Source organism: Strongylocentrotus purpuratus, unplaced genomic scaffold (genome assembly GCF_000002235.5).
Source record: "Strongylocentrotus purpuratus isolate Spur 01 unplaced genomic scaffold, Spur_5.0 spur5_scaffold_17, whole genome shotgun sequence".
NCBI lineage: Eukaryota > Metazoa > Echinodermata > Echinoidea > Camarodonta > Strongylocentrotidae > Strongylocentrotus > Strongylocentrotus purpuratus.
The window spans coordinates 15,135,269-15,162,458 of NW_022145602.1; the positions used below are offsets into that span (position 1 = coordinate 15,135,269).

The 27,190-nt window shown below is 37.5% G+C and overlaps 1 protein-coding gene and 1 non-coding gene across 3 annotated transcripts in view; both read right to left on the reverse strand.

The window, feature by feature from the left end:
* Positions 1–13,853, reverse strand: part of LOC752571 (ADP-ribosylation factor GTPase-activating protein 2) — a 28,927-nt gene extending 15,074 nt beyond the window's left edge. For both annotated transcript variants that reach the window (XR_004064475.1, XM_030987799.1), the window contains exons 1-6: positions 13,738–13,853; positions 12,160–12,278; positions 9,908–9,980; positions 7,708–7,839; positions 912–1,089; positions 433–557 (exon numbers count right to left, since the gene is read on the reverse strand). Coding sequence is in view for 1 of the 2 variants with exons in the window: in XM_030987799.1 (XP_030843659.1) it covers positions 433–557; positions 912–1,089; positions 7,708–7,839; positions 9,908–9,980; positions 12,160–12,278; positions 13,738–13,809 (699 nt within the window). In the remaining variant the exon portion in view is untranslated. The remainder of the gene's footprint in view (positions 1–432; positions 558–911; positions 1,090–7,707; positions 7,840–9,907; positions 9,981–12,159; positions 12,279–13,737) is intronic.
* On the reverse strand, positions 6,590–6,723 carry LOC115925200. The gene has a single exon (XR_004064596.1). It is a non-coding gene; the product is annotated as a small nucleolar RNA SNORA57 (small nucleolar RNA).
* Positions 13,854–27,190: the final 13,337 nt, after the last annotated feature.

Sequence of the window (27,190 nt, forward strand, 5' to 3'; positions counted from 1 at the left end):
ATCATCATCACCATCATCAATGTAACTATCATTACCATCATCATCACCACTGTCATCACCATCGCCCTCATTAGGTCATCATTATCCTTGACATTGTCATCATAAAGCACACTAATCATCATCATCGTTATCATCAGCATTATCAGTGTTGAAATCATAATCATCATCACCCCCATTATCATCATTACCACGATCACCTTCATCATCACATCATAGACATCAAATATAAATGATGTCCAGCAGCAAGAACTCTGACAGACTGACTGCAGGGACCGGTTTCACAAAGCATTTTTTCAATGACAAATTACTAAAATCAGTGACAAATCTGCTGATAACCAATCAGAAGCAGGGATTTCAGTAGCTTATAACAAACACGGTATTTGTCACTGATGACAAGTTTTGTGAAACGCCCCCCTGGTAGTTAATGCTTACCCCTTTCTTTGCACTTGCTGGTTTCCTCTGTCCGATGGTGGGTTTCCTTGGCTCCACCTTGACCTGAGAGGGCGACGTACTGAGGGCTGCTTCCACGTTAGGTGCTCCTGCAGGTTCTTCTACAGCTGTGAAGGGTACAGCAAAACATTTATTTGATTTGATTTGATTTATTTATGTCTGTTTGATTTTCATTTTCTGTTGCATTTTTACAAATATATAACAAACAAAACATTGCAAATTCTACACAATCATGACAAAAGAATATATGTAGAATAAAGTAAGACTGGCTGTAACTAATCTCAAAGTGATATCTAAGTTTTATATTGTTACTTTTACGAGAGTTCTTTTACAGATCATTAGAGCTCCAGTGCATACTTTTCACTGCCCTAGACAGGTTCTGAAATACATATTTAGTACACATGTAGGTGGTAACTATACACAGGGTAATCATTCCATGAAAGTAGGAAGCACTATCTCACCTGGTTTGGGCGAAGCCGACGGTACTGGAACTTTTTGGACCAATTCTTGAGCGCTAGTTAACGTGCCGTTGCTTGTTTCTGCAGGGATTGGTGTGATGTTAGAGGGCGCATCGACGTGTTCCTCGAAGAAGTCTACTTCCTTCTGTTGAGGTGACTGCACAAAGTCCTCCAGATGAAGCTAATTATAAACAAAAACAAAAGACAATACACAGGGTCATGATCATGCCAACTTCAAAATGGCAACAAAAATTAAAAATGAATATATCGAGGCTTAAAGGGATCGTTTACCAATGTTAAATCTGAGATACATGGTCCTACATGTACATGTTCCCAGTGTCTTTGATATGGTGTAATATTGAAGCCCTAAAAAAATCGCGCTTCAAAATGATCAAGAAGTGCCTCAAAAAAGTTTAAAATCTTGAGTGACCGGTTTTACCATACTCGTTTTTCCCAACAAACTGTAGTGTTATGAAAACTTGTAATTCCAATCATTAATATCTTGATAATCAGACAGGCGATCGGCTTGTAAAAGTCATGGAGTTCCTGACTGACCTAAAGGTTTATAATTATCATTGCAGCATGAGCTAAATCAAGGATTATTTCTAAAGGATCTAAGACAAAGTTACCGGATCCCTTTAAAGGGACTTTGTAACATTGTTCAGATGAGAGAAAATGGTGCTAAGGTAGTGACTTCAATACTAGATGTAAAAGTAAAGACAATCTGAACGTGTGAGTGAAACAGACCATTATTAATGACAAAATTTGGGAAAACTGATCTGATAATTTCCTTAATTCAGCCAACTATATCAAAACAATTTAATTACATTCTAGGTGAATGTAAATCGTCACAGACACAAAGCAATGAATTGGCTCTATATACCATTCCAGACATTTAAGTGTTGAAATATAGCCTGTCTTATGACTTATTTTCATGGAAACAACAATTGGGAGAATTTATCGTTAGCGGGTGTCGCACAGTGACCCTTCAAAGAAAACCATAAATATCTTTGTGGTTACAGAATTTTTCAGGATTTTTTGCATGTTAAAAGGTTAGTACGGTAGAAAGTATATAATAAGTAACATTTCATACAAAACTTGCATTTTTTTCATCAACCTTCAACAATGTTACCGAGTCACTTTAAGGCCAGTGTACTTTTCACAGACCAAGCGCAGAAATCCACAAAAATCACACAACATCGATTTTTATATTCGATGTCTGCTGCATGTCCCAATATCTACAATATCAGAAATTTGATTTCATTTCCTTCTCGTCTCATGTTCAGCAGGAAACCTTTATGTAACACCTATAATGTATGTTTTCTATCCTCTTATACCCGCAATGATGCAAGTTATGGCTCTACATGTATGTTGCTGCATACAGGATTATACTATACAGAAATTATGACTGCTTTGAGGGGCGCGGTTAAAACTATAACGAAACATGATCTTGAAACTGTCAAGATCACGGAGGAGCTTTACTTTTAATCTTGACCTGAAAATTCAGCATTCATGCTTATGGATTCTTAAAAGGTAGGGAATTTACTGGTTTAAAAGAAGTGTGTGTGCTTGCATCCATTAATGACTTCATGCACAGCTATTGCGTGGGTGCATTTGAATACTATGTGCCATCAATATGTTTTGATATAATGCCAAACAGTCAGAAGTTAATTTCACGCCTGCAATTCTGACAAATCAGAGGCCTAGAATCTTGATGTGCGGTATATAATTTCTAGTAGCTTCAAAGCCACCAAGTTAAATAAATTTGATTGGTTTTCATCGCAGCTGGTAGTATTTTCATACGGTAATGCAGAACACTACGGTACCCTGTTAGAGAAAAATGATATACCTTGACAGATGGTTAGTAAAAGTTCTTGTTTTAACACATTTTGTCTTGAAGACAATCTCATTGCAAAACCGATCATTTAAAGCCCTGGGTTTGACTGGTTGGAGGCATTGAGTGATTTCAGGTTGGGTGTTTGTGTTAGTGTTTAGAGCAGTCAAGAGCTCTTAAATCGAGCTAAAAATTTAATGATGAAATTAAGAGCCCGATACCGATATCAATATCAATAGCTTAACACCACCGTGGCACTGTGGCACTGTGACATCGCCACACAGACTTGATTTCATGACGATGACGTAAAAATAGTACATCAAAAGTAAAGATGTCATGAAAAGCACAGAATAATTCACTTATTTCTCTGGTCTTATACAACAACTAATTTTACACAGAAGTATGTATAAATCACATAGTAAAGGACCTGTTTCACAAATTTTTTATTTGATCATCAGACAATTATTTAGCGTCGTCCGTGCGTTGACTGTTGTGCGGTACAACACTAACAACGAACTGGAAATCAACATTTGCTTAATCCCTAGGGGCTAGTGTTAGTGAATAGGACATTTGTCCATTAAATATCAACACCAGCCACAAAGGTAGGTTCAGCAGACGACAATTTTGCAAAATTGATAACACTAGCTACCGGAAGTTGACAGTATTCAGAGGTCCAAGCCTTATCACCTGCTGCTTTCCATTTTGGTGTTTAGGGCTGGTGTTAGTGTTTATTAAATACTAAAACCAGCCCTAAACACCCAACTTGAAATCATTCACTACCGTATTTGCCGGCGTAAAGGCCGCAGTTTTTTTTGGAAGAGAAAATATCAAAAAGTTGGCGTGCGGCCTTTACGATGAAAGAGTAAAAAAAAAAAAAAAAAAAAAAGTCAAAACCAACACAAATTTGCACGTATGGGACTAAAAACGGTAAAATAACAGTACCACTATGGAAAAGGACATTTCCAAACATCTTACCGACAATTTTATCTTGCATTGTTGACATGAAGACGAAAATAAACGTCCTAACACAACATTTGCCGATAGATCTTGATCTAAGTTTGTGCCAATGCATTACAAAGGTAAAGGAAGGGACAGTCTAACGGAGCTGCCGCGAAAATCCATCCGAAGTCGCCATTTTGTTTTTCCATTTCATGCAGTTTCGCATTACGCCGTACATTGTGGTAGGGGTATATCATCGGACACCAAATCTGCCTGCGATCACTTTTTTAGCTAAACTTCCGGTAAATTATAAGAATATGAATGAATTTGGTATCAGTTTGTTAAAAAAAAAATAGTGTTTTCAAGAAAATTATGATTATTTTGTTTTATCTGTTTGTTTTTTTTTTTCCTTTTTTTTTTTTTTTTCCCCCCTTTGAAATGTCAAAGTTGGGGGTGCACCCTATGCGGCGGTGCGGCCTTATCGCCGGCAAATACGGTATATAAGCTCCAAGTGACGCCGCAGAGACCGCCACCTGACCAACTGTTAACAGACCAATCAAAATATAACATTACCCTGAATGGGCAAGAATCAGTTGGTTTGGAGTGAATTGTGATTCAGTTTGGTGGTTTGACCGAAGTATAAAAGAAAGAAGACTGCAACATATTTCACAGTGAGCTTGTACATGTGCATGCACTTTCACCAAAGCATACAGCTTGGAGGCAACATAGAGCCACCAGCAAGATTACAACTCTTGAGGTATTGCCAAGAGTAATCTCATAGCTCGAGCCACTTGATTAATTCCTTATCTTATACCCTTGTCGCAAAGCCACACCGACTCCAAGCAGACAGATAACTCATCGACAAACCCCAGGCCATTCTGGATAATGTGATTTTTTGTTCAGGCTACAGAAGGTCCAGGCCCTGTTTCATAAAACTTGTCAGCAATAACAAGTTACAGTAACTGTTATAAACTACTAAAATTGTGGCATTTGATTACTGTAGCTAAGAGCAAATTTGCCAAAGAAATTTAAGGGCACTGGAGTCGGTTTGGTAAGTGTTGCACCATGACTGGGGTTCCAGCTGTATGCGTTGAATTCAAATTAGCATTTCGTTGAGAGAAAAAAAATGACATATGTGATACCTGCCACAGCAATCATGTGAAAAGCTAATGACCAAGCACTAACCACATCTACATGTAGGTAGGCCAAGAAATAAAAGCATGTATGAACACCTCATCACCCCAGATAAAGCGCACTTACAAAGCCCATGTATAGGAAGGATAATACAGCGACCTTGTTCAGATATGATGCTGTAAACTGCTGCGCTTTTTTCTCTTTAAAAAAAATCAAAATGATGTTATTGTATCTACAAACACAGAGCTCAATGGAAATGCGTAGGACCTTTGTTGTGTACAGTTGCCATTTATTTGTACACATTGATAATAAACCTGCCACGATTTAAAGATAAACTCCAGTACTGGTAAAAAAAAAAAAAAAAATTCTCACAGAATCAAATGAAACTTACACTGAATGTTGAAGATTACAAATAAATAACATGTGCCAAACAATTTTGGAAGATAATGTATACTGGCCGAGTAATGAGCATAGAAAGACAAGGAAATCAAGGTAGTACTAGCCCGACACCATGTGTGTTGTCCCATATATAGCTTTCTATGTGAGTGCTTGTTACTTTACCAAGACTCGGTCAAATTTATTATGATTTTGATGACTCCAGAACCTTGCAGTGCACACCAATACTTACATGCTACATGATCAACTGTTTCTGATCCTTTCCACACCTTTTCTTTCACAATGCAATCGCATTACCAGTACTAAAGTTTATCTTTAACTCTTCGTATCTGAACAAGCCTTTTATCATATACTGTATAGAGTAGCCCCAGCAGTAGATGCAATACCATTTCAATTACTACTGATGACACAGTCCAATTGAATATCATTGCATACTTACCCATTTCCACAAATCATCTTTCTTTGATCTATCATTCATCTACAAAATAAAAGATTTAGCAGGTCATGGCTTGACCCTGATCTCTGATTCCTGCCTATATTCATTTAGATAATATGCCGTTGTTGTACAGCCAGGGGAAAAATACATGGGGGCTCGGGGCGACTTAGCCCCCGAAATGCCCCAAAGAGCCCCCGAAAGTCATAAAAGAGCCCCAAAATGTTGCATAGAGTTCAATGCAAAACAAATTAAAGAGTGTTATTTTCATGCAAGCAAGGTTGAAAAGTAGCCCCCGAAATTTTTAAAGTAACTTTTTCCCTGTGTACAGCGCATATCACATTACCACTAAGTCTCTATGCGATTCCAAAGGACTTTGGGTATTATTAACCCTGCTTTAGCTTTGGCAACCGTAGCACTCAGTGCATTCAAACAATAAGTCCTGCCAGGCAGAACTATGAATATCACCACCCGTTGGCAAGCCATATTACTGTATGACCAGAGACATACATGTACGGTACATGCCAAGTACCCTAATTGCGGCAGCGAGAATTGTCAGAGCACCAGAACAAACTTAACAGAAAGCAAGCAAGCATGAGGCAGGCGAGCTCTCCCGCTTTAGGGGAATCTCATTCTTTCGAAAAAAAATCGCTTTAAAAATATTACTGGTAGCAGCTTCATGCAATAATCATGTTTTAATTACAAAAGCGACTATTTAGGGTTAATATATTCTTTGAGCGGAAGGATTCATGCATAGTTATGGTTATTTACGGGCACATCCAAGGGATTTTTTCCTAAACATTTCTAACCATAGCATAATACATCTAGGCCCTGTCTTATTAAGAATTGCGATTGATCGGAATCAACAGCAAGTCCTCTAACCAATTGCAAGTTTGCACACCCCTAACATCTTACGGACATAATTTTTTTTTTCTATAAAGAGAGCCCTGTAATGATGCTAGAGGATGGGACCAGGGCATAAGAACCCTGACACCGAAGGTTCATCATTTTTAATCTTCCTCCTGGTTGCATTCATCTCATAAACATGGGGAGAGTTCAGAGATGCCAAGAAAAGGAGGTTAATTACGACATACATAGTTGCAATTGATATCAATCGCAAATAAGTTACGGTTAATCGCAACTGTTTCTAAGGCAGGCCCAGATGATTGCCATGAGCTGATTGAACTGATAGATATGATCAGTGCCCCATTTCACAAAACTTGTCATCAGTGACAAATGACAGTTTTTGTTATAAGCTATTGAAATCCTTGCTTCTGATTGGTTATCAGCAGATTTGTCACTGACTTTTGTCATTTGTCATTGAAATAAGGCTTTGTGAAATAGGTCCCTGACCAAATATAAAGGGACAGAATAGTTTCAATATTTATCATGCCCTGAATGTCACATGAAACACAAAATGACCAATTTCCTTGGACTCACCCTTGAGATTCTAAAACATACAATTCATATTTCCTACTTTGAACGCTTCATGCTTATGTACAACATTGTTTATCCCCCAACTGTATTGAGCACCTGTGCGGAAGAAAGCACCTACGACATGAATTATTCATGTCTCATGCATAGATCTACAACTAGGGTCAACCTTAAAGTGGATATTCAAGGTTCCTTCACATATGGTGCATAAACCGCCATTTTGTGTCACTAAAATGAGTGGAAAGTGGGGATGAGAAAGGTAGCTGTGAGCAACAAGGTTCTATGCGCCTACTTACCTTTCTGTGTGTGTGTGTGACTGTGTGTAATACAATACACACATGTGAAGCACAGCTTGCTTTAAAACCCGTCTGCACTAGTTTGGCCAGGGGGGATTAGACCTCCCTGCAAGGTCACTGACAGGTGGTAATCTCATCAAATCAGCCCTCAATTAACATAAGAAAAAGGGGATCATGGGGGATCATGGGGGACCAACAGGCACCGATTAGGCATTGTTTGCTATATAGAGGGTGCAAGTAGCTATAAGTAGTGCAGTGGGGCTTTAAAATAACAGTTCGCAAGCAGCACATGTGAGCAAGGCTTTAGTGGATACACATGAACATGATTCTTACCTCTGTGCCATATTTTCTGATGGCGGCTGCAACTAGTTCCTTGATCTTTGACTTATATAGTGTGGCAGCTCTGCTATTGTACTTGGCTTGAGCATCATTGGTGGATGCTCCGTGCTGTCTGAAGTAAGCGACCTATAAAAGGCAGAGAAATGAGCCATGTGTCATGAATATGCATATAATAATGTACTTGTGATGAATATTCATAATTCATAGCGACTTGAGTGTTACAGCCAGTCGAGCCAGACAACAGAATAAATGTAACGCATACATGTAGAGAACGTATTCAGTGCATACAGCCATGCAAGCAACTTTGTAACAACTTCTAGCAATCTATATGAAAAAATAAGAAGAGTACCGATGCTGTGACATCATAAAAATCTATTTTTGGAATTTCTCAATTTTTTCTTCATTTTCCAAAAGAGCATCAAAAATAATGTTCAAATGTCGAAAACCAATTGAATATGTTAAAGATGGAGTTGAGTTCTGGTCATGCGATTGCATTGTGAAAGAAACGGTGTGGAATCGACCAGAAAAGGTTGGTCATCTAGCATATAAGAATTTGTGTGTATTGCAAGGTTCTGGAATCATCAAAATGATAAGAAATTTGGCTTAGTCTTGGTAAAGTTACAAACACTGTACACAGAAAGATGTATATGGGACTACACGAACACGTGGCGTAAAAATCCTACCCCCGAGTTTTACGATGTTACATGACATATTTAGAATATGAAGGCATTTGCAGAGCCATGCTTTTCAGGGAACATGTCTTATCTGATGTTCTTCCACACTTGCATAATAAGAATGATTATGCTCACAAATTATTTTTCACCTCTTCCCAGAACTCAACCTTCTCTTTAAGTATTGGCTGAGATATGACCATCTGAATAAATAGATTTCCTATAGGAACTCAGTGTTATATTGCTCTGGCTCGTAATATATTGTTAAACTGATTATGCTCACATATGGGGCCAGTCACCACGAAATGAGTCCAGTGTCGCATTAGGCTCAATCGTAGTAATAGCGATGTATAGTGTATATGTACTGAAAATTGACCCACCTACCACATTTAAGATTTTTTCAAAAAATCGACTTATTAATGTCTTGTAGTTTATGTCCCCAGAGCTTACATGTAGGTCACAGAAATATCTCCTTCTAACATTTTTTGGCAAATAATATAGGCTATGTTACGCATCATTAACTTTACACCTAATTATCTCAAAACTGGGTAATCCCATTGTTTATAAAGTCCAATTAGGTTTTGTTCATATTTCTGGATATAATTTATCAATTTTAATGTGTGACCCCTTAATTTAAAGCTTACTTAATGTAGATTCATATAATACTTAAAAACAGGAATAAAATTTTTGACCAACTGGACTCATTTCGTGGTGACAGGCCCCATATAATGAAAAGCAACCTCTTTGGCATTGATATCAGACCATGTTTTAATCCTCTATGAGAGTGCTGCATTCATGGCCTCTTGTTTAATGCAATGCCAATACTTCCATATGAATATTTAATCCATAGTCTAAATGTATAAACCTGCCTCATGAATTTGGGCCTCAGTAATTGTTCAGAGGAAGAAAAAGAATGATTAAAAAATGACTAATTCTAAAAGCCAACTTATTCCCAAAAAGGGTAAAATGACATGAAGGACACATGTACATGTAGGCCTTGATCACACAGGGGCCTTTAACCATATGGGTGAATCTTCAGCAGTTCACAATTTCCTAAGTATTGAATTTATTGATTATTCTGTCATTCAACAGAAATTATTTTTTCCCTTGACTGAACAATATTAACAAAGATCATGTCAGTTGTCACAGCAGAATTATACATAACAAAGAAGTGTAAAGAAGTGTGCAAAGACAAATAAGCATAATATGATCACATAACAGAAGAAAATACATAAGAGGTGTTTACGGAAGCTACAAGACCAATGTGTGTCAGAAAATAGTGTCTAAATGAATCAGTTTTGGATCTTCAAATTGGCATTGATTATTCTTATCTTTCACTCTTACAGTTTACGACACAAATCGACAAATAAAAAATGTGTACTGAATCAATTTTCAGTGACTTTTGCTCTTTTTGCTCATGTATTAAGTGTAATTCATAGTCGGAATCAAGAGAATGTAAAAACTGAATCACTAAAAGGCGACGGACACCAAACCGCTATGGATTAAAACTACAAACCACTTACTGCATTTGCGTTGCCTCCAACTTGCATTGCACGTAACTGAGCCCATGTCCATGATGTATCTAATTGAGTTGATCTGGAGAAAGAAGAAAAGATAAAGAAACGCTACTACCTCAGTCACAACGTAAAACCAACTCAAAACCAGATTGTAAAGTGATTTCCAAGCATAATATTGCATCCTCTTACCTAGAATCACTTAACAATCATAGTCCACTATTCAAGTCTTTACTCAGAGCCACAAATATGTGTGGGTTATGAAAGTGGGACACCAAAAATGTCACAAGGTGGGTCCCTAATGTATGGAATTATCCACATACAAACCAAGAGAGAAAGTGATACATGTACAAAGATTGAGTTCAAACTAATTAACCCTCATCTTACAATTCTACCAGTTATTCATAATAGGCCTGAGTCATGTCGGGATTTTCATAAACCGGGTCCCGACGGCCTTGTACCGATCGGGACCCGGTGTCCCGAAATCAGCTCGCAGGATTTGTCACTTGCCTTTATAAAAAGCGCATAAAATCAGTATGTCCCTTAAAAGTGACCTTTTCTATCAATCAAATAAATCAACTCATGCATACCTCGGCTCAGATCGGTATATTCTTCCATTTGACATTATTTTCATCCATGATTGGCGATGTTTAGTGCCATTTTCGTACCTCTAAAAGTAAAAAAACTTGGGCAGAAATAGAAAGACAACATTCGAGCCGCCATTTTGATTTATGCAGGTTGAATAAATCTGGTAAAAAAATATGAATGTTAGAATAATAAAACGGCTTTCTAAAAATTTCTTCTGTACAGTATACCGATCATATATATTTTAAAGACAAAATAAATATTTATCTCTTATTTTAAACATCGCATGCTTTTTTTTAAAAGCTGAAAATTACTTGGTAATCAAGAGTTTTGATACGGATAGCTGTTGCAAAGCAAGTTCCGACTAGTCTCGGAAAAATGCGCAGTGCTCCTCGTAATTAGCTGTAATGCGTGCCAGAATGAACCCAAACAAAGACGTGATCGTAACTGAGAAAAAAATCATTAAAAACTACGAGAGCACAATTGGAAAGACAACTACTGCTCAAAATTACCATAATCAGATAGATAACCTGGACAAAGAATTCAATAATCGCCCAAGAAATGCCACAGAAATTGTGATAATCGAGGAGTAACTAGGTACATTTTTATCGCAAGGGGCCTGCTGCAAATACTCGAATCCTTTGTTATACTGCTTTTTACCGTAGAGGGCGGTATTTGCCTCGTATAGCCTCGTGTTCAATTTAAACACGTGTAATTCGGATATTGCAGCAGGCCCTTCCGATAATGATTGTACCTATAGTAACTCCTTAAATATCACTATTTATGTGGCTTTTCTTGGATAACTATTGTTTTCTTCCTCCAAGTTATATGTATCTGCTTACGATAATTTTGAGTAGTTGTCTTTCCAATTGTGCTCTCGTAGTTTTTAATGATTTTTTTCTCAGTTACGATCACGTCTTAGTTTGGGTTCGTTCTGGCACGCATTACAGCTAACGTGGAGCACTGCGCATTTTTCCGAGACTAGTCTGAACTTGCCTTGCAACAGCTATCCGTATCGAAACTTCTTGTGATTACCAAGTAATTTTCAGCTTTTAAAAGAAGCATGCGGTGTTCAAAATCAAAGAAAAAATATCTATTTTGTCTTTTAAAAATTATTCGATCGGTATGTTGAAAAGAAGTACTTTTTAGAAAGCCGTTTTATTATTCAAACATTAATGTTTCTTTCAACCTGATTTATTAATCCTGCCGAGAGCTAGAGACCCGGCCAGTACAGTAGCTAGCTAGCAGCTGGCAACAACAACCCCATGGGGCGAACTGCCTTGCAAGTTGCAACCCATATTTATATCAGCAGTTCGGATTGATTCAGGATGAGCTAGAATATGATTGGTAACAATTAAATACTTAAGTTTTAAGGTGGATTGATTTTAGTGGTGTGCAAAACTGCAATTTCTTACATATTTCGTTATTTTTTTCGGAGCGTCGGTTCTCAAAAAACGAAACCGGGACCCGACGGCAACGGTCGGGTCCCGGTGTGATCGACCGTACCGACTCAAGCCTAATTCATAAACATGTATCTTATAATCTAAAATTGCCTAGACTATACCTTTCCATCTACAAACACATTTGATTCAAGTGGAAAGACCTTTTCCTACCCGATAAATTTTTATTTCTATTATCAAACACATTTACTTTTAATTTCAAGAACTGTTTCTTACCTGATAAATGTTAAATGAACACCAAGTGATCTATGCGTTGCTGAACAGTCTATACAGAGGAATACACCATACGTAACACTAGCCCATGTTGGGTTTTTGGAATTGCAGTCAAAGCATATCTAGAAAGGACACAAAACAAAAGTTACCTCTTATAACGATAAAAAGTCACTATCTTTCCATGACCTATTGACAAAAGCGAAAAGTTGATAACCATCGTATTCTATAGAGAAATACTGATTTTCTTCTTTATTTTTATGTTTTGTGTACATAAGCACGTTGGGAGTTCACTGAATTTAGCATGTGGGCCTTTTTACAATATTCGCTATTGTTGCAATTTCAGCATCGAATTGGCAATGCAAAATCAGCCTTTTTCATAAATCAATACTTGTGTTTTCCGCCATTATCAACATCGTTAACTCTCTTCAGAGGTGAACATTTTAATCATGTATATTGTGTGTAACTTCATTGTCATCAGGAACAGGCGGTTGTGCAAGGTATAAAGCAAAGCTCTACCATGCCATGCAGGCAACATATTGCCACATTTTTTTGTTCAATTATTGAATAATTTAAAAATTAAAAGTGTGTTGCAGGAGGAGAAAGAAAAGTCAATAACATACAATGTATTTCATAAATCGCCAAATAATTCATTCAGCCTAACCCTAATCCCCGGCCCTGCCAATTATTGAATCAAATTCAAGCCATTTCATGACATGTTTCTAAATTCTGGCATTGCTGAAGAAAAAAAGAAAGAAAAAAACAGCCAAAACATTTCTAGGGCAACACATCAAATTGCCACCTCACACTCAGAATTGACAATTGTGACAGTGTATTGACTTTTTTAAAACCTGTTTTAGCACATCAAATAATATAAGTTTCACTTTAAGAGTGCACAACAATGTCAATGACAATGTCAAAAATTGTCAATAAATTTATGTTTTAATGACTTTTTGTTTGTATTCATTGAAATTGAATGATTGATTTTATTTCTCAAAACTCCAATTCTTTTTTTGTACATATTAAACATAGAAGCAAAGTATTTTCCATATTCTTAGCCAGTTAGCCGAAACAAACTGAAACATTATTATAGGTCTAGATCTACCACAGGCAGCCTTCTATCATGTGATCAACAAACATAAATAAAATACAACTTTTACAAACATAGATTCTAGACTAATTCATTCATAATTTCACAATGTATGCAAGTGTAGGCCTAACTAAATTAGCACAGTTACATAGTAGGAAAATGTCAGTTATTTAATTACCAAAACTAGAACAAGAATTGCTTTTTTTCAGAATGAAACCGAATGCTCTTTTCAATTTTGATTTCCATATTTCTCAGTAATTTTTTCAGCGACATCGACATCTTCACACCGCACTGCACCAGCGCGTATGCGACTAGCTACGCCCGGCTTTGCCATGCAAGCATACACAATCACAATCACACTGACACCACACATAACGAACTGGACATGAACGACGGAGAATATGCTACGATTTCTTATGGTAAATCCATTAAATTTAGGGCAGAAAAATTACTGATAATTCATTATAAGGTGGTTACAGTTCAGAAATACTTACTTTGTTTGTTGGAATCGATCGTAGACGTTTGAAAATTGTCTGAATATCGGATTTTGTGGGACCACCAGCCATTTTTCCGTAACGTTTCAGAAGTCGTCGTGTAATATTGATGACGTAGAACGGATTACTAGATTCAATCCTAGGATATTTTTTTCAATAGACGCAAACATACACTTTATGATATTCTGAATAATTTAAAATTATTTCACTGTAAAGTATTCTATTTTTTCAATCCATACAAATTCATAAATTATCTTAATAACTTTGTTGACAAAGTTTTAAATCAATTTAGGTATCGTCGTAATGAAAAGGTTTTTAAAACATCCCCTTAATAGAATGGACGATTCCAGACAGGGTCAAAAGAGTGTTTCGTCAGTTTTCCGGTTCCGGGGTAATGACTAATATCAGCGACTAGTATTTTGCATATATGGAAAGAATAACTTGTTGTTGTTGTTCGTTTGGTATTATAATGGCTATTAGTCAAATTTGACTATTGTTGCCAATTTCATCGCATCTCTTTCTTTTAATGTCTTGGTAAAATTATTATTTCTTTCTTTCTTTTTCCAATCTCATTTTAATATAATATTAGTCATAGTCTACAAAAAAAATAATCAGCCTTATGGTGTCCTTGGAAACACGAGCAAAACTGTATAAAATATTATATGGTTAATTCCAGCAAAATTAATATTTCAACGTATTTGCAGACTTGCTTCAAGCAGAATTTTTTTACTCAATTTTGGCTGATTTTGTTTCTTTATGAAATAAAAGACTGGCAAGATATTTCTCAACTCTTTCCTTTTTCTACGATTAAGTTGAAAAGACAAAAGCAAAAATGGTCGGTTAGTGCACTGAATGGTCAATCCTGACATGCAAATCACTGGTTTTATTATGAATTAATGACCAAGGGTAGCTATATTTAAAGTTGTTTTTCTTCTCCAATTCAATGTGGATCATTGATTAAAAATGCAAAGTACATGTAGTAGTCCAGGGACTAATTGCACAATGTTTACAATGTAAACATGGTCATAAATAGGATCATCGATTGAAACCAAAAAGAAAATTAATAAGAAGTTAAATTACACAATCATTACAAATCAAAATCCAACTTTCGTACAGAAACGTTCATATCATTACTGCATTGCTGTTGGTCAATAAATCAATCAAACAAACAAACAAATCATTATGAACAATAGAGGTGAAAGATCACTGGAATATTTGGCCACAAATTAGTCGATGTATCATTATAGTGCCGTATAAAAGACAAAATTTTTGAATTAATTATTCAAAGATACATGATTATTTGTGAATCAAGCGCTATTATGTTGGATTGGGAAGGAATGAGTGACAGAAACTATAATGTTTTGTAAAACAAGACGTAAACGAAACTTGTGATGTTTAAGAGTTAATGACCGATTGAAGTAGAAAATGAATGGGATTCTATTGCATCTAAGATATCTTGCACAAATTCAAAGTTCTCATTATTCATTTTGATATAAAAAAAAAAAATACAGAGCATGCACCGACAACGATCGAACCGTTGACCTTTTAAAATTCAAGGGGAAATGTGGGGATCGTAGGTACGTCAAGCGGCCACGATGATGTGGAAGAGGCGGGGGGGGGGGGCGCGTTTCATGAAACAATTAGTCGTTGGTTTTCACCGACTAATATCATTTTCAACGACAATCTAGTCAACACTGACTAAATTTGACCAATCACAGGCCTGGAAAATAGTCGGTGACAAAAGAATTGTCGGTGAACATGATATTAGTCGGTGAAAACCACCGACTAATTGTTTAATGAAACGCCCCCCCCCCCGGATCAAGTTTCTATTTCCCATCTCACTTTCTTTTCCCTCTTTCCCTTTCACTAGTCTTGTTCGATATACTGGCCCATGTAGCTATCTCCGCCAGTCACATGGCATGAATGATTGGTCCAAACTTTTCAGCCATTTCTCGACATGTTTTGAAAATTGTTCGAGAAGCATTATAAATATCAGTTATAACGTCACAAAAGAAACACTCTTTTAATGAGTGGAAAAAAGGGAAAGGGAAATAATTATAAGCATAACTTCATTATAATTGTGAAATCGTTCGATAGTGGTTAACAGGCCATTGCTAAAATCGTGATAAATATGATTCACGTTTTCATTGGTCAATTTGTTGTTTATTATTCTTTAGTTCCGTCTTGATAACACACAGTTTTGTGATATTTTGTTCAATTAAGAAACCTCTCCAAATTGATTTTTCTTCAATCAAACACAGCGATATGAAGAGTGTTCTGATAAGTTGTTCTATTTTCGTCACATTTTAATTAGATCGCTTTATGTATTTTTACTTATTTTCTCTAATTTTTCTCTCAAATTTTTACCCATGCGTATGACCTCACAAAAGCGCCACTCAGCTCATAAAGTTATGGTTTCACTATAAGTTTGTAATGAAAGAAATGTTTTTAAAAAAAGGAACATCATGACACTTGACCTGTAAGAAACAAATTCAAGTGGAGGCACTTTAATCATTTCTGTTTAGATTTCGGTTTCAGAATAGAGCCTACCAATCACTATTATAACTTGTATAATTATTTAGATTACAGTATTTCCGACTGAGGTCTGTTGCTTGCCATTTGCTCTCACTGTTCAGTGGAAACAGTCCTGCCCGAATTTAATCCAAGTTTGTATCCAGGATGCCTCCCAAGAAGAAAAACAACAAGAGAAAGGTGGTTACAGTGGCTGATGTGCACCAGACAGAGTACCGAAACGAAAATAAGTTGCAAGACTAACGCAAGACTGGCGCACGATAGACTTGCAATGTTGTGCGAGCCTCTTACGAAATACAATATTCGGTGAGACAGTCGTAGGACAGTCTTTCGACAGTCACAATATTTTTTGACTAAAGAAAAATTTTCTGGTCTCTACGACAAGATATTTTTCATTGGTTGGTGTAATCAGCTTCTACCAACCTATATGATACGCAAGCTTTCATCCACTCAAGCCAAATAATTCTTCATATACAGTTTGTTCATGCCTCGAGATCACGCGGGAGAAACGGTTTTTATGAAATCAGTTCTATCGGAATAGGAGCTAGGAAACTGTCTTCTTTTCTGAAACTATACTTCCCCCGTTCGCCGCCCACGAGCAACGCTGTCTCACGCTCTCTCACCCACCCCGGAGATCCAGCGATACAGAATGGTGGCTTCGTCACCGAGAGCAGTCTTCAGAGCAGTCTTTACGGTTCAAAGGAAAACCATGACAAGGGTGTTTTTTATCATTCTTCCATTACTGCTGCAGAATCGGAATATTCTCACCTTGTCCAGTAAGTCGAACATTTCTTCTTGTTCCCCTTTTTTTAATAATAATAATAATAATAATAGCTAGTTCTTATATAGCGCTTTTCAAGACCGAAGGCCCTCTCAAAGCGCTTTAATTGTCTGTCACTAAACATCATTTTTTGCAATGGTTGCAATAATAATACATAAGAATTATAAGGCGCCAAATCCACTTGACAGTCAAATGCTCAAGCGCAGCTTGTGCAAAAGATGAAATTTGAAGAAAAAAACAGTTGACCTATTTTGAGACCAGTTGATATATTCAGTTAATTTACCATTACAAAACCAGTTGACATCTGAGACCAGTTGATATATTCAGTTGATTTACCATTACAAAACCAGTTAACATCTGAGACCAGTTGATATATTCAGTTGATTTACCATTACAGAACCAGTTGACATCTGAGACCAGTTGATATATTCAGTTGATTTACCATTACAAAACCAGTTAACATCTGAGACCAGTTGATATATTCAGTTGATTTACCATTACAAAACCAGTTAACATCTGAGACCAGTTGATATATTCAGTTGATTTACCATTACAAAACCAGTTAACATCTGAGACCAGTTGATATATTCAGTTGATTTACCATTACAGAACCAGTTGACATCTGAGCCCAGTTGATATATTCAGTTGATTTACCATTACAAAACCAGTTAACATCTGAGACCAGTTGATATATTCAGTTGATTTACCATTACAGAACCAGTTGACATCTGAGACCAGTTGATATATTCAGTTGATTTACCATTACAGAACCAGTTGACATCTGAGACCCGCTGATATTTATAATTAATTTACCAGTTGAAATCCAGCTGAATACTAGTTGATTTACAAGTTGAAAACCAGTAGATTTACAAATTGACATCTGAGACCAGTTGATTTTTCCAGTTGATTTACCAGTTGAAAACCAGCTGAATGCTAGTTGATTTACCAGTTGAAAACCAGTAGATTTACAAGTTGAAAACCAGTAGATTTACCTGCTGATATACTATTTGAAAACTAGTTGAATACCAGTTGATTATCCAGTAGAGACCAGTTATCAACTGATAAACTATAATCAATATTGGCATCTGGCCACCAACTAGACCATATATAGACTCTCATTTGCAATTCATACCCCATCACAAAGATACTTTGAAATGGAATACAGATTAATTTCATAATAAGTAAAACAAAGTTTGGAGCTCGTACATAAATATATATTCAAAATTAGTTGTTTCCTTGTTATTAGTTACATATATCAATATATCTATTTCTACGTCTTAAAGGTACTATGTCCCATTTGCAGGCCGAAATTAAAAAGGTTGAATTCCAACGGTATTTGAAAAATAATACTAATTTAGAACTTCCCTCAAAAGGAAAGGGCTCGAAAATGTCTTTTAGTGGGAAAATAACGAGCATCAGTTGTCGAATCGACTTTAGTGATTGCAATCAATTTAGTAATAATCTGATTTTCAGACCCTTGTACCGAATAGTCGTATGGTTTTTTACTGCGCAAAGATTCAATCAGTTTAATTTTGGCCATTACAAGAAGTGGGTTATTGATGTAGACAAATGCTCATGTAATTTTACAGCTCATTTTATCCAAAGAAAAAAAAAGGAAGTCAGTCAGTCACTCAACAGTGTCTGACAGAGAAGTCTAGAAAGTAAATAGGTTCCCTTGCATAATTTGAAGAATATGAAACTGCCAACGTTTAAACTTAAGCAATATATTGTATGATGTATAAAGAGAAACAAATATTGAAATATAAGCATTGTACTATGCAGTTGGGTGTGATGTCTATATATTCATTTGAAAGCGAACGAGGACATTTTTAAAGATTTGTGAGGTCGCAGTGCGAAAAATTACATCCTTTAAAGAGGGGGGGGGGGGGGGGAACAATCCTGATGGGGTTATGAGCACATTCTCATAACGGAAGTCTGAAATGACCTTTGATAAGTAGCATAATTATATCATTTACAAATGCGAGCGAGCTTTGGGGTAAATTACTCTTACTTGCTTTGAAGTAGGAGCACGTTTAATGATGAGAGGAAGAGGGGACACTTATCGAAAGGGATAAATTAAGACACTTATTAGAAAAGAAAAGTACAAAGGGTAATTATCAAAGGTGAAAATGAGGCATTTCTTATATCTGCAAAGAGGCTCTCGCCATGGATGAAAAAAGGGAACTTATGAGAATGGGAAATGGGCATTTGCTGACGGAAATGGGGCACCCATCAGATTTTGATAGGGGCATTTATAAGAGGTAAAAAGGGGAAAGGTCCCTTATTAGAAAGGAAAAGGGGCACGGATCATTATTGAAAGGTAAATTACCAGAGGTGAAAAGGGGCTCTTATCGCGCCTTAAAGGGAGCACTGACCAGATGTACAAAGGGGCACTTATGAGAATAAAAAAGGGGCACTCATAATAAAGGAAAAGGGGCACATGTTAAAATTAAAGGTGCGCTTATCTGAGTTAAAAGGGGGCAGTTATCAAAGGGAGAAAGAACACTTCTTACAAAGGGAAAGGGGCACTTGTCAAAGTAAAAGAGGCACCTCTCAGATTTATCGAGGGGAATGATCAAAGATGGAGGGGGCGCTAATCAAATGTGAAAATGGGCACTTCTCGTACCTGAAACGGGGCACTTACTAGACATTAATAAAGGCACCTATAATTATGAAAATGGAAGATTGAAAATTATTGCAAAGGAAAAAAAAAAGCAAAAATTGTCGAAGGAAAAGGGGCACGTGTCAAAAAGAGAGGCACTTATTAGAGGCGAAAAGGGGGAGGGGCATTTTTATAATGGAATAGGGGCACTTTTTAAAGTAAAAGGGGCACTTTTCCCATGTAAAAAGGGGCACTTTTAGGTTACTTGAAACCGCCTCTAGTCAGCACAATCATTTCTACCTCTTTTACCTCCTTGATAACTATTATAAGCTTTTTAAGAATTAAACAAAACTCCCATTGAGTTCCTACACGTGTTATGTTTCGACCAGAGCGGCAGATCCCCTAATTCGTCTCCGCGACGAATTCAATGCCTATAGTGCTAGGTTGATATTGTGTTTTGGGTGAATTTCTGAGCATATCTTTTTCTTGAACTGTTATTCCAGGATTAGAACGGGCTGATCCAAGTTGGTACCCGCGGTCGGCCGAGATCGGGAAAGTCGGTTTCGTTGTCTATGAGGTGTATCAACGAGGACACCCCCTTGATCACATCTGCTTTCCAGACGAATATAACTGCACGACGCCGCACGGGATGTGTAGCGACGACCACGATAAATACCAGCTCGTCGTCGTCGCCGATCCTGTCAACGAGTTCGATGGACATAAGTGGTTCTGTGGCATACAAATAGAGAACGTGTCGTTTAGGGATGTGGGGGTCTACAAGATTTGCAAGCTGGTCGGAGGTGCACAGACAATACATGGCTGTTTGGAACACCAGGAACTGCACATTAACTTTGCTGCCTGTAAGTTTTCATTTTGTACCTTAGATTTCACCCCCCCCCCTTCCAGTGCCGTATCCATAATATATCTCTCTCTCTCTCTCTCTCTCTAAGTGCCACATAGTTTGACTTTGGCGATCATGCTGTTCCACAAACCTCGGCTCCTAATAACATTCTGTATTAGTACCACTCCCAGTTCTTTCACTCCTCTCTCTCTCTCCCAACAATTTCTGCAGACTGTCCATCCAAAGTATCCTCCTTCTTCCCCTACTCCTTCTTCCCACAATATAGCCCAAGTAAAACCCTACACTCACGTCTGAAGTACGCCCCAACCCATATAATTATAGAGAAAACTGATTTTAAAAAGCTGACAATGACATCATTCAACTTGATGCCCCCCCCCCCAACTGGTCTGGAAGGGGAGGATTTTGTCCTAAGATTATTTCTTGATATGCCACTAGTATCCCGTTGCCTGAAAACTGCGAGTGATTCATACTTGGTCAATAAGTGTTACATGTATGTCAAAATAATTTATCTCCGAGGGAATTAAAGATGGAACACCGAACAAGATTGAATAGATTCCTTGCCGCTGAGTTTTGTTTCTTTTCTTTCATTTTGTCTTTTTAACAGGGAAAAGGGATAGTCATGGTCGCATTTGTCAAACAACATACAATGATAATTCTAACGAACTCGTCAATAATTGCTCGTCCCTTACAACAACCCCACAAACAACAACAATAACAACAACATCAACGACAACAGGTTAGTAATAATGCTGTGAAAATGCAAACTCATGAATGTTTATGTTGTGATTGTGATGTACATTGTGTTTTTGTGATGGAGCTCGGATTGAGTTAATCGATCGTCTAATTAGGTGATCTGCCACATAGCGTGGGAGCTAGAGAACCTTTTGATTTCGTCAGAATCTATCCCCTTCCCCCTCCTTCTTTCTGTATGGATTTGTTCGCTTTATATCTCATGAATGACATGGTTACATTTTCATGACATGTGCCATAATTATGCATGATAATTGATCCTAACTAAGAATTTTTTCTGATGCGTCACGTCATCTAGGCGCCATTTTGTTAATTTTTATGATCGTCCATATTTCCGACATACATTGTCGTCTGAATGATATTTGATGTGGCTGCGTAAATTGTAGGAGTTTGATGTTTTTTTTTTTTTTTTTTTTTGGGGGGGGGGCACATACATGTAATTGATCGACGTCCTGGGGAGGGGTCTAAAAAAGTTCAACCGATCTTGGATTTTTTTTTTGGGGGGGGCATGTGCCCCCTCCCCCCCCCCCCCCCCCCCCGTGGCTACGGGCTAGGGACTCATGGATAAACTTTTGGTTATACCCATGTCCATGTGCGCGTCATGGCGGACGCATTCCCGTGCGTCAAACTTAAAAAATGGTCAAAATACAATTTACTACACGTTTCAGCTAGAACCTTTTGAACATTTAAAAAGTTTGCGCGCGCGGTTTTGCGTGTGCAGTCCGCACGGAATGCATTAATTCAATTTTTTCACAAGTATTTTGTTGCTGATACTATTCTTAGTAATTTGAAATCATGTTAGTCATTGTTGACATGAATTTAGCACATAGACGTTCGTTAAACCTCAAAATTCAAAAAAATTCAAAATACAAACAATCATTTACTAAGTGCAAAGCTCCTCATGACGTGAATGGTGCAAGACCTGAAATACCCTTCAAAAAAGATATTCAAGCTGCCATTATAAATAGACAAAATAAAATGAATGATACTAAAATCTGAAATAATTAGAAATGAAAGCGATTTTAACCGTTGTCGACAAGTCGTTATCGGCTGGCGTAAGTTGTCAGCACAGACACTCTTTTAAAGTCCTGTTGGACGCATGCTTCACCCGCTAATCTAACATGTAAAAGCAATTCAAGATGCACTTTTACTACGATCCCCATCCCCTCCCCCTTCTCAGAGATTCTGGATTCGCCACAGGTCACCTTTAACTATTAAGAATTATACCGGATTAAAGGATTGTCATAAAGTGCTCACTATTCTCATAAATGTGATATTTTCAGGCTATTTCTATTTGAAAAAATGCTGTTGTAGAAATGTTGGTGAAATACATTGTTTCCTTTTCTAATGATGGTTTCAGGAATTGAAGAACCGCCAACGCCAATCGACTCAGCTTTCACGAAAGTGACTACGAAGACCACCACGGGTATGCAAATATTCTTTACTACTGTTGGAGCATTCCATTATAATAATGCAAAATCTACGTGCTTTTGAGTTTTAGTAGAGCCAATTTACCTGTACTTGTATTCCCCCTGAAAAAACACGTTAATTTCACCTTTTGGGGGAGATGGACCCCCCCCCCCTGGCGCACAAGGGGGGGGGGGGTGCAAATTTTCGACGGCCCCCCCCCCCCCAAAAAAAAAGAATGTGCTCACTACCCCCCACTGAGCGCATTTTCGGCCGGCGCGATTTTCAAATTTTCGGGAGCAAAAAAAAAATTCATGACATGTGCCATATGCATGATAATTGATCCTAACGAAGAAAAAAAAATTCCTGATGCGTGACGTCATCTAAGCGCCATTTTGTTAATTTCTAGTATTTACCATATTTCCTTCAAACATTGAGGATTAGGAATAATATTTGATACGCATAAACTTAACGTCATGGGTAAACTTTGAGTCACACTTATGTCCATGCGCGTGTCATGGCGGACGCGTTAGCGTGCCTCAAACTTTCAAAATGGTCGAAATGACCAATTTAATACACGTTTTAGACCTTTTTGAACATTTTAAAAAATTGCGCACGGACACTTTTCTTGGCAATTTTAAATCACTTTTAGCGATCAGTGACCTAAATTTAGCTCATAGACGTTCGTTAGAGCTCAAAGTTGACACATGCGCGCATACACAAATTCCCCAAAGTGGTCAAAATGTACCAATTTTGAATCCGCTTTAACTATTCAGAATGGCTGGTATAACCCCCAATTTTTCTTTGATTTTCTAATTGTAAGAGTTGCATTAGCTTTTACAGTGAATAATATTACGTGCCGACGTACCCTTTTTCCTATCTCGTCGAAAAAGCTCGTCCTTATATCGTATCAGTTCATTGCCAATGTATTAAATACATTGAAACATTATGTAGATTACATAAATACAATTCATTCAATTCAAATCGTCTTTAAATACGGGAAAGGAAAATGAAAGCTGTACATAAGATACACAATAAGCTCTTTCCACATCATTACTCATATTTATTGATTTGTGAAGGGTTCATTGTAATTAGATTCAAGATTCAAGATTTATTAAAATATCTCTGAATTTTGAAAATGTTTTATAGATGATAGCTTTCAAACACACAAAAGTAAAATTATATTGACTACATACAATAACAGAAAATGTGATTTATGCATGGTACAGAAAATACAAAAATGAAATTAGGATTCTTCTGCAACATTATTTCTCCCAATGCCAAGATTTCACAAGTGGGAGTCACTCGGGTACGAGTAGGGGTAAGAATTTCCGTGGTTTCTGTTGATCATACCTTCAATGGACATAATAACATGCCACGACGGGGCTCGATCCCATGCCCTTTGCATATCCGTGTCCAATATTTTAATCATTCCCCTATATAGAACACATGTATACTACATTATGCGTGTTCTTCTTTTTCCGTAGTGTTTAATCGGTCATTGGGATGGTTTTTGCACTAAACCAATGCTTGTTTGAGTTAATGATGATAACGATAATGATGATGATAATAGTGATACTAAATGATAATTATAATGCTAATGATGATGATAATGTAGAGTTCCTTGGATTCATTCGTAGAGTATTATAGAGGGCCTCCTAATTTTTGGAGCGGGCACCTCTCTGTGCCTTGCTCATACAGATACTGAGACCCGTTCCCCACTCGGCTGTTTTGTTCTTGACCTCTACAATAATGATAATCAAGGGTGTCGATTTGTATCTGTGGTTGGGGGGGGGGGGGGGGGGGGGGGGGGGTGATAGGTGCCAAAATATTTTCGGCAATGGATCAAAGCAACCAAGAGGTAGGAGCGTGTGGCAGGTTGCACCCCCTCCCCAAGCGCGTAGCCAGGATTTCATTTTAGGGGGCGGTAGTGAGCAAGCAAAGCGTGCGAATCACTAACAGAGCGCGCGAAGCTTTGACGTTTCATTAAATTATTAGAGAAAGAAGACGATTCGTTGAACCGTTCTCGACTCTTAATCCTTGTTTGAATCAAGTTCCCCTTCCTCCGCGCGTAGCACGGAAGCTCTGACGTTTCATTAGATTATTAAAGAAAGAAGACGATTCGATGTACCATTCTCGACTCTTAATCCTTGTCTCAATTCAGTTCCCCCCCCCCTCCCGCGCAAAGTGCGGAAGCTTTGACGTTTCATTAAATTATTAGAGAAAAAAGAAGATTCGTTGTATCGTGTCCTTGTCTGAGTGCAATTCCCTCCCGCCCTCCCGCGCGAAGCGCAGAAGCTTTGACGTTTAATTTGATTATTACTCTTAATCCTTGTCTGTATTCATTTTCGCCCATCCCGCGCATAGCGCGTAAGCTTTCACGTTTCATTTAATTATTAGAAAAAGAAGACGATTCGTTGTATCGTGTACTTTGATTTTTCATTAAAATATCAAATTATAACTCTTAATCCTAGTCTGAATTCAGTTGCTCCCCCTCCCCTCCCGCGCAAAGCGCGGAAGCTTTGGCGTTTCACTAAATTATTAGAGAATGAAGACAATTCGTTGTACTGTTCTATTGTAATTCTTGTCTGAATTCAGTTTCCCCACAAGATGTACGTATGGAACGTTCGTTCGCAAATCTTTGCATGCACACCCCGAGTAGTGGGTAGCATGTTATCTCCCGGCAGTGCTTGTCCCCATAGCTTCTGGAAAGGAATTGTTTACTCCTGTTAGTGTTAACGGCCACTAATTAGGCCCATTATAGTGACTATACAAAATATATGCTCTTCCTGGCTATTTGGGAATGTATCAGTTTGCAACAGAAATTGAGAAACGCGAATTTTGTTGAAAATCATGTGATATCACGAACATTTATAAATCACTTGTATGAAATTGAAAATAAGTCATGATTGGATTTTATTTAGGGGGCCCCCCCCCCCCCCCCCCCCCCCCCCCCCCCCCGCCCCCCCCCCCCCCCCCCCCCACCACCACCAGTACGCCAGTGACACAGGCCTACATCCGCTTTTCAATAAAACTAAAATAATTTTTGACATAATAATCTTTCTCTAAAAATGAAAAATGTTTTAGGAAATATCAGGAAATAAAATTTGTGAAAAAAACACAAATAAAGATACAATGACGTGAATTTTAAGAAGGGTGAACGGAAAAAACATAACAACTAGTAAAATATATTATAAGTCATACTAATGTCCGAACATCTTCCTCCTTGTCTCCGATCTAATCACGAATTCATCACAGAGTTCATCTATGTTTACACTGTTCAGGATTGTCTGATGTGCATTGCAGATTGCTACTTTTGCGCTTCGCGTTTAACACTTAGCTCGTTGTTTTTTAACGCTGCGTCTTTGCATTTGGCGCACTGCATTTCTATGATGCTGTTGATTGAACAAATTGAATAAATTCATCAATTCCTGATGAAGCCGTATGAGCGAGAATTCAATTTATTCTTTTCTCATATACGGTTTTCTCATTTACTTCGTATATGTATGTATTATGGAAATGAGATAGCAAAATGTGTATATTGATGGTCATCTTGCGAGTAATAACCATTAACTGCTCTGACGGGCTCTCATTAATTTTTCTCTTCATTTTTTTTTTGAGGGTGAATTATTGGGGGGGGGGGTGATTATACAGGCCATCCCCCCACCTGGAATATTGGGGGGGGGGGATATATCCCCCCATCCCCCCGGGATCGACACCCATGATGATAATAATAATGATTATAATAAATTTTAAAAAATAAGTAAAAAACACTGTAACGTATTGCAGACTTGACATAATATTTTGTTTTTATTTTATGATTACGATATTAAAGTAGATATTCATTGATTTTAAAAACTTACTTTATTTTCATTATTGCAAAGTTGAAACTTTGATTCGACAAGGTTATCAAAATGCAATGCTTGGAAATATTCGAAGTAATGATTATTATATTACAAAACGCCTAAATACAGCCCCGGCATAGCACCTAAAGAGCTCTCCGAACGCTGCTGAGATGTGTGAGATCACAGTATGGACATGATTTGCACAAGCAAACGATGTCCCATGACATCTCACACATTCTCAGTGCCTGTGTTTTCATCTTCTCTTGAGTTCTTTCTCTTACTTCACTGCCATCAGACTAAATGTATAATCTATTACCTCACTCTAAACCCCGCGCATGGTTTTATTTGATGATAAATGCACCGATACAAAAATAAAGGAATCTGTCGCTTGTAAACAAAGTAAGACGCCATTGTTCAGCTGCACACACCGCGGTATGTTTGGCGTTTCGAGAGGGAACAAATACCGTCCCTTATATCATTCCGGGGGTTTTTCAATTTGAAAGTCTGGTTTCTTTGATTGTTAATTAACCCCTATCCTGTGTATCATGTTTACAAGCAAAAGATTGTAGTTATCCGAATCGGGTCATATCCCCTTTTGAATGGTTTGACATGCCATTACATTTATATACACTAAAATCATTATAATTTGAGAAATAATAGCTTTGCAATTATGT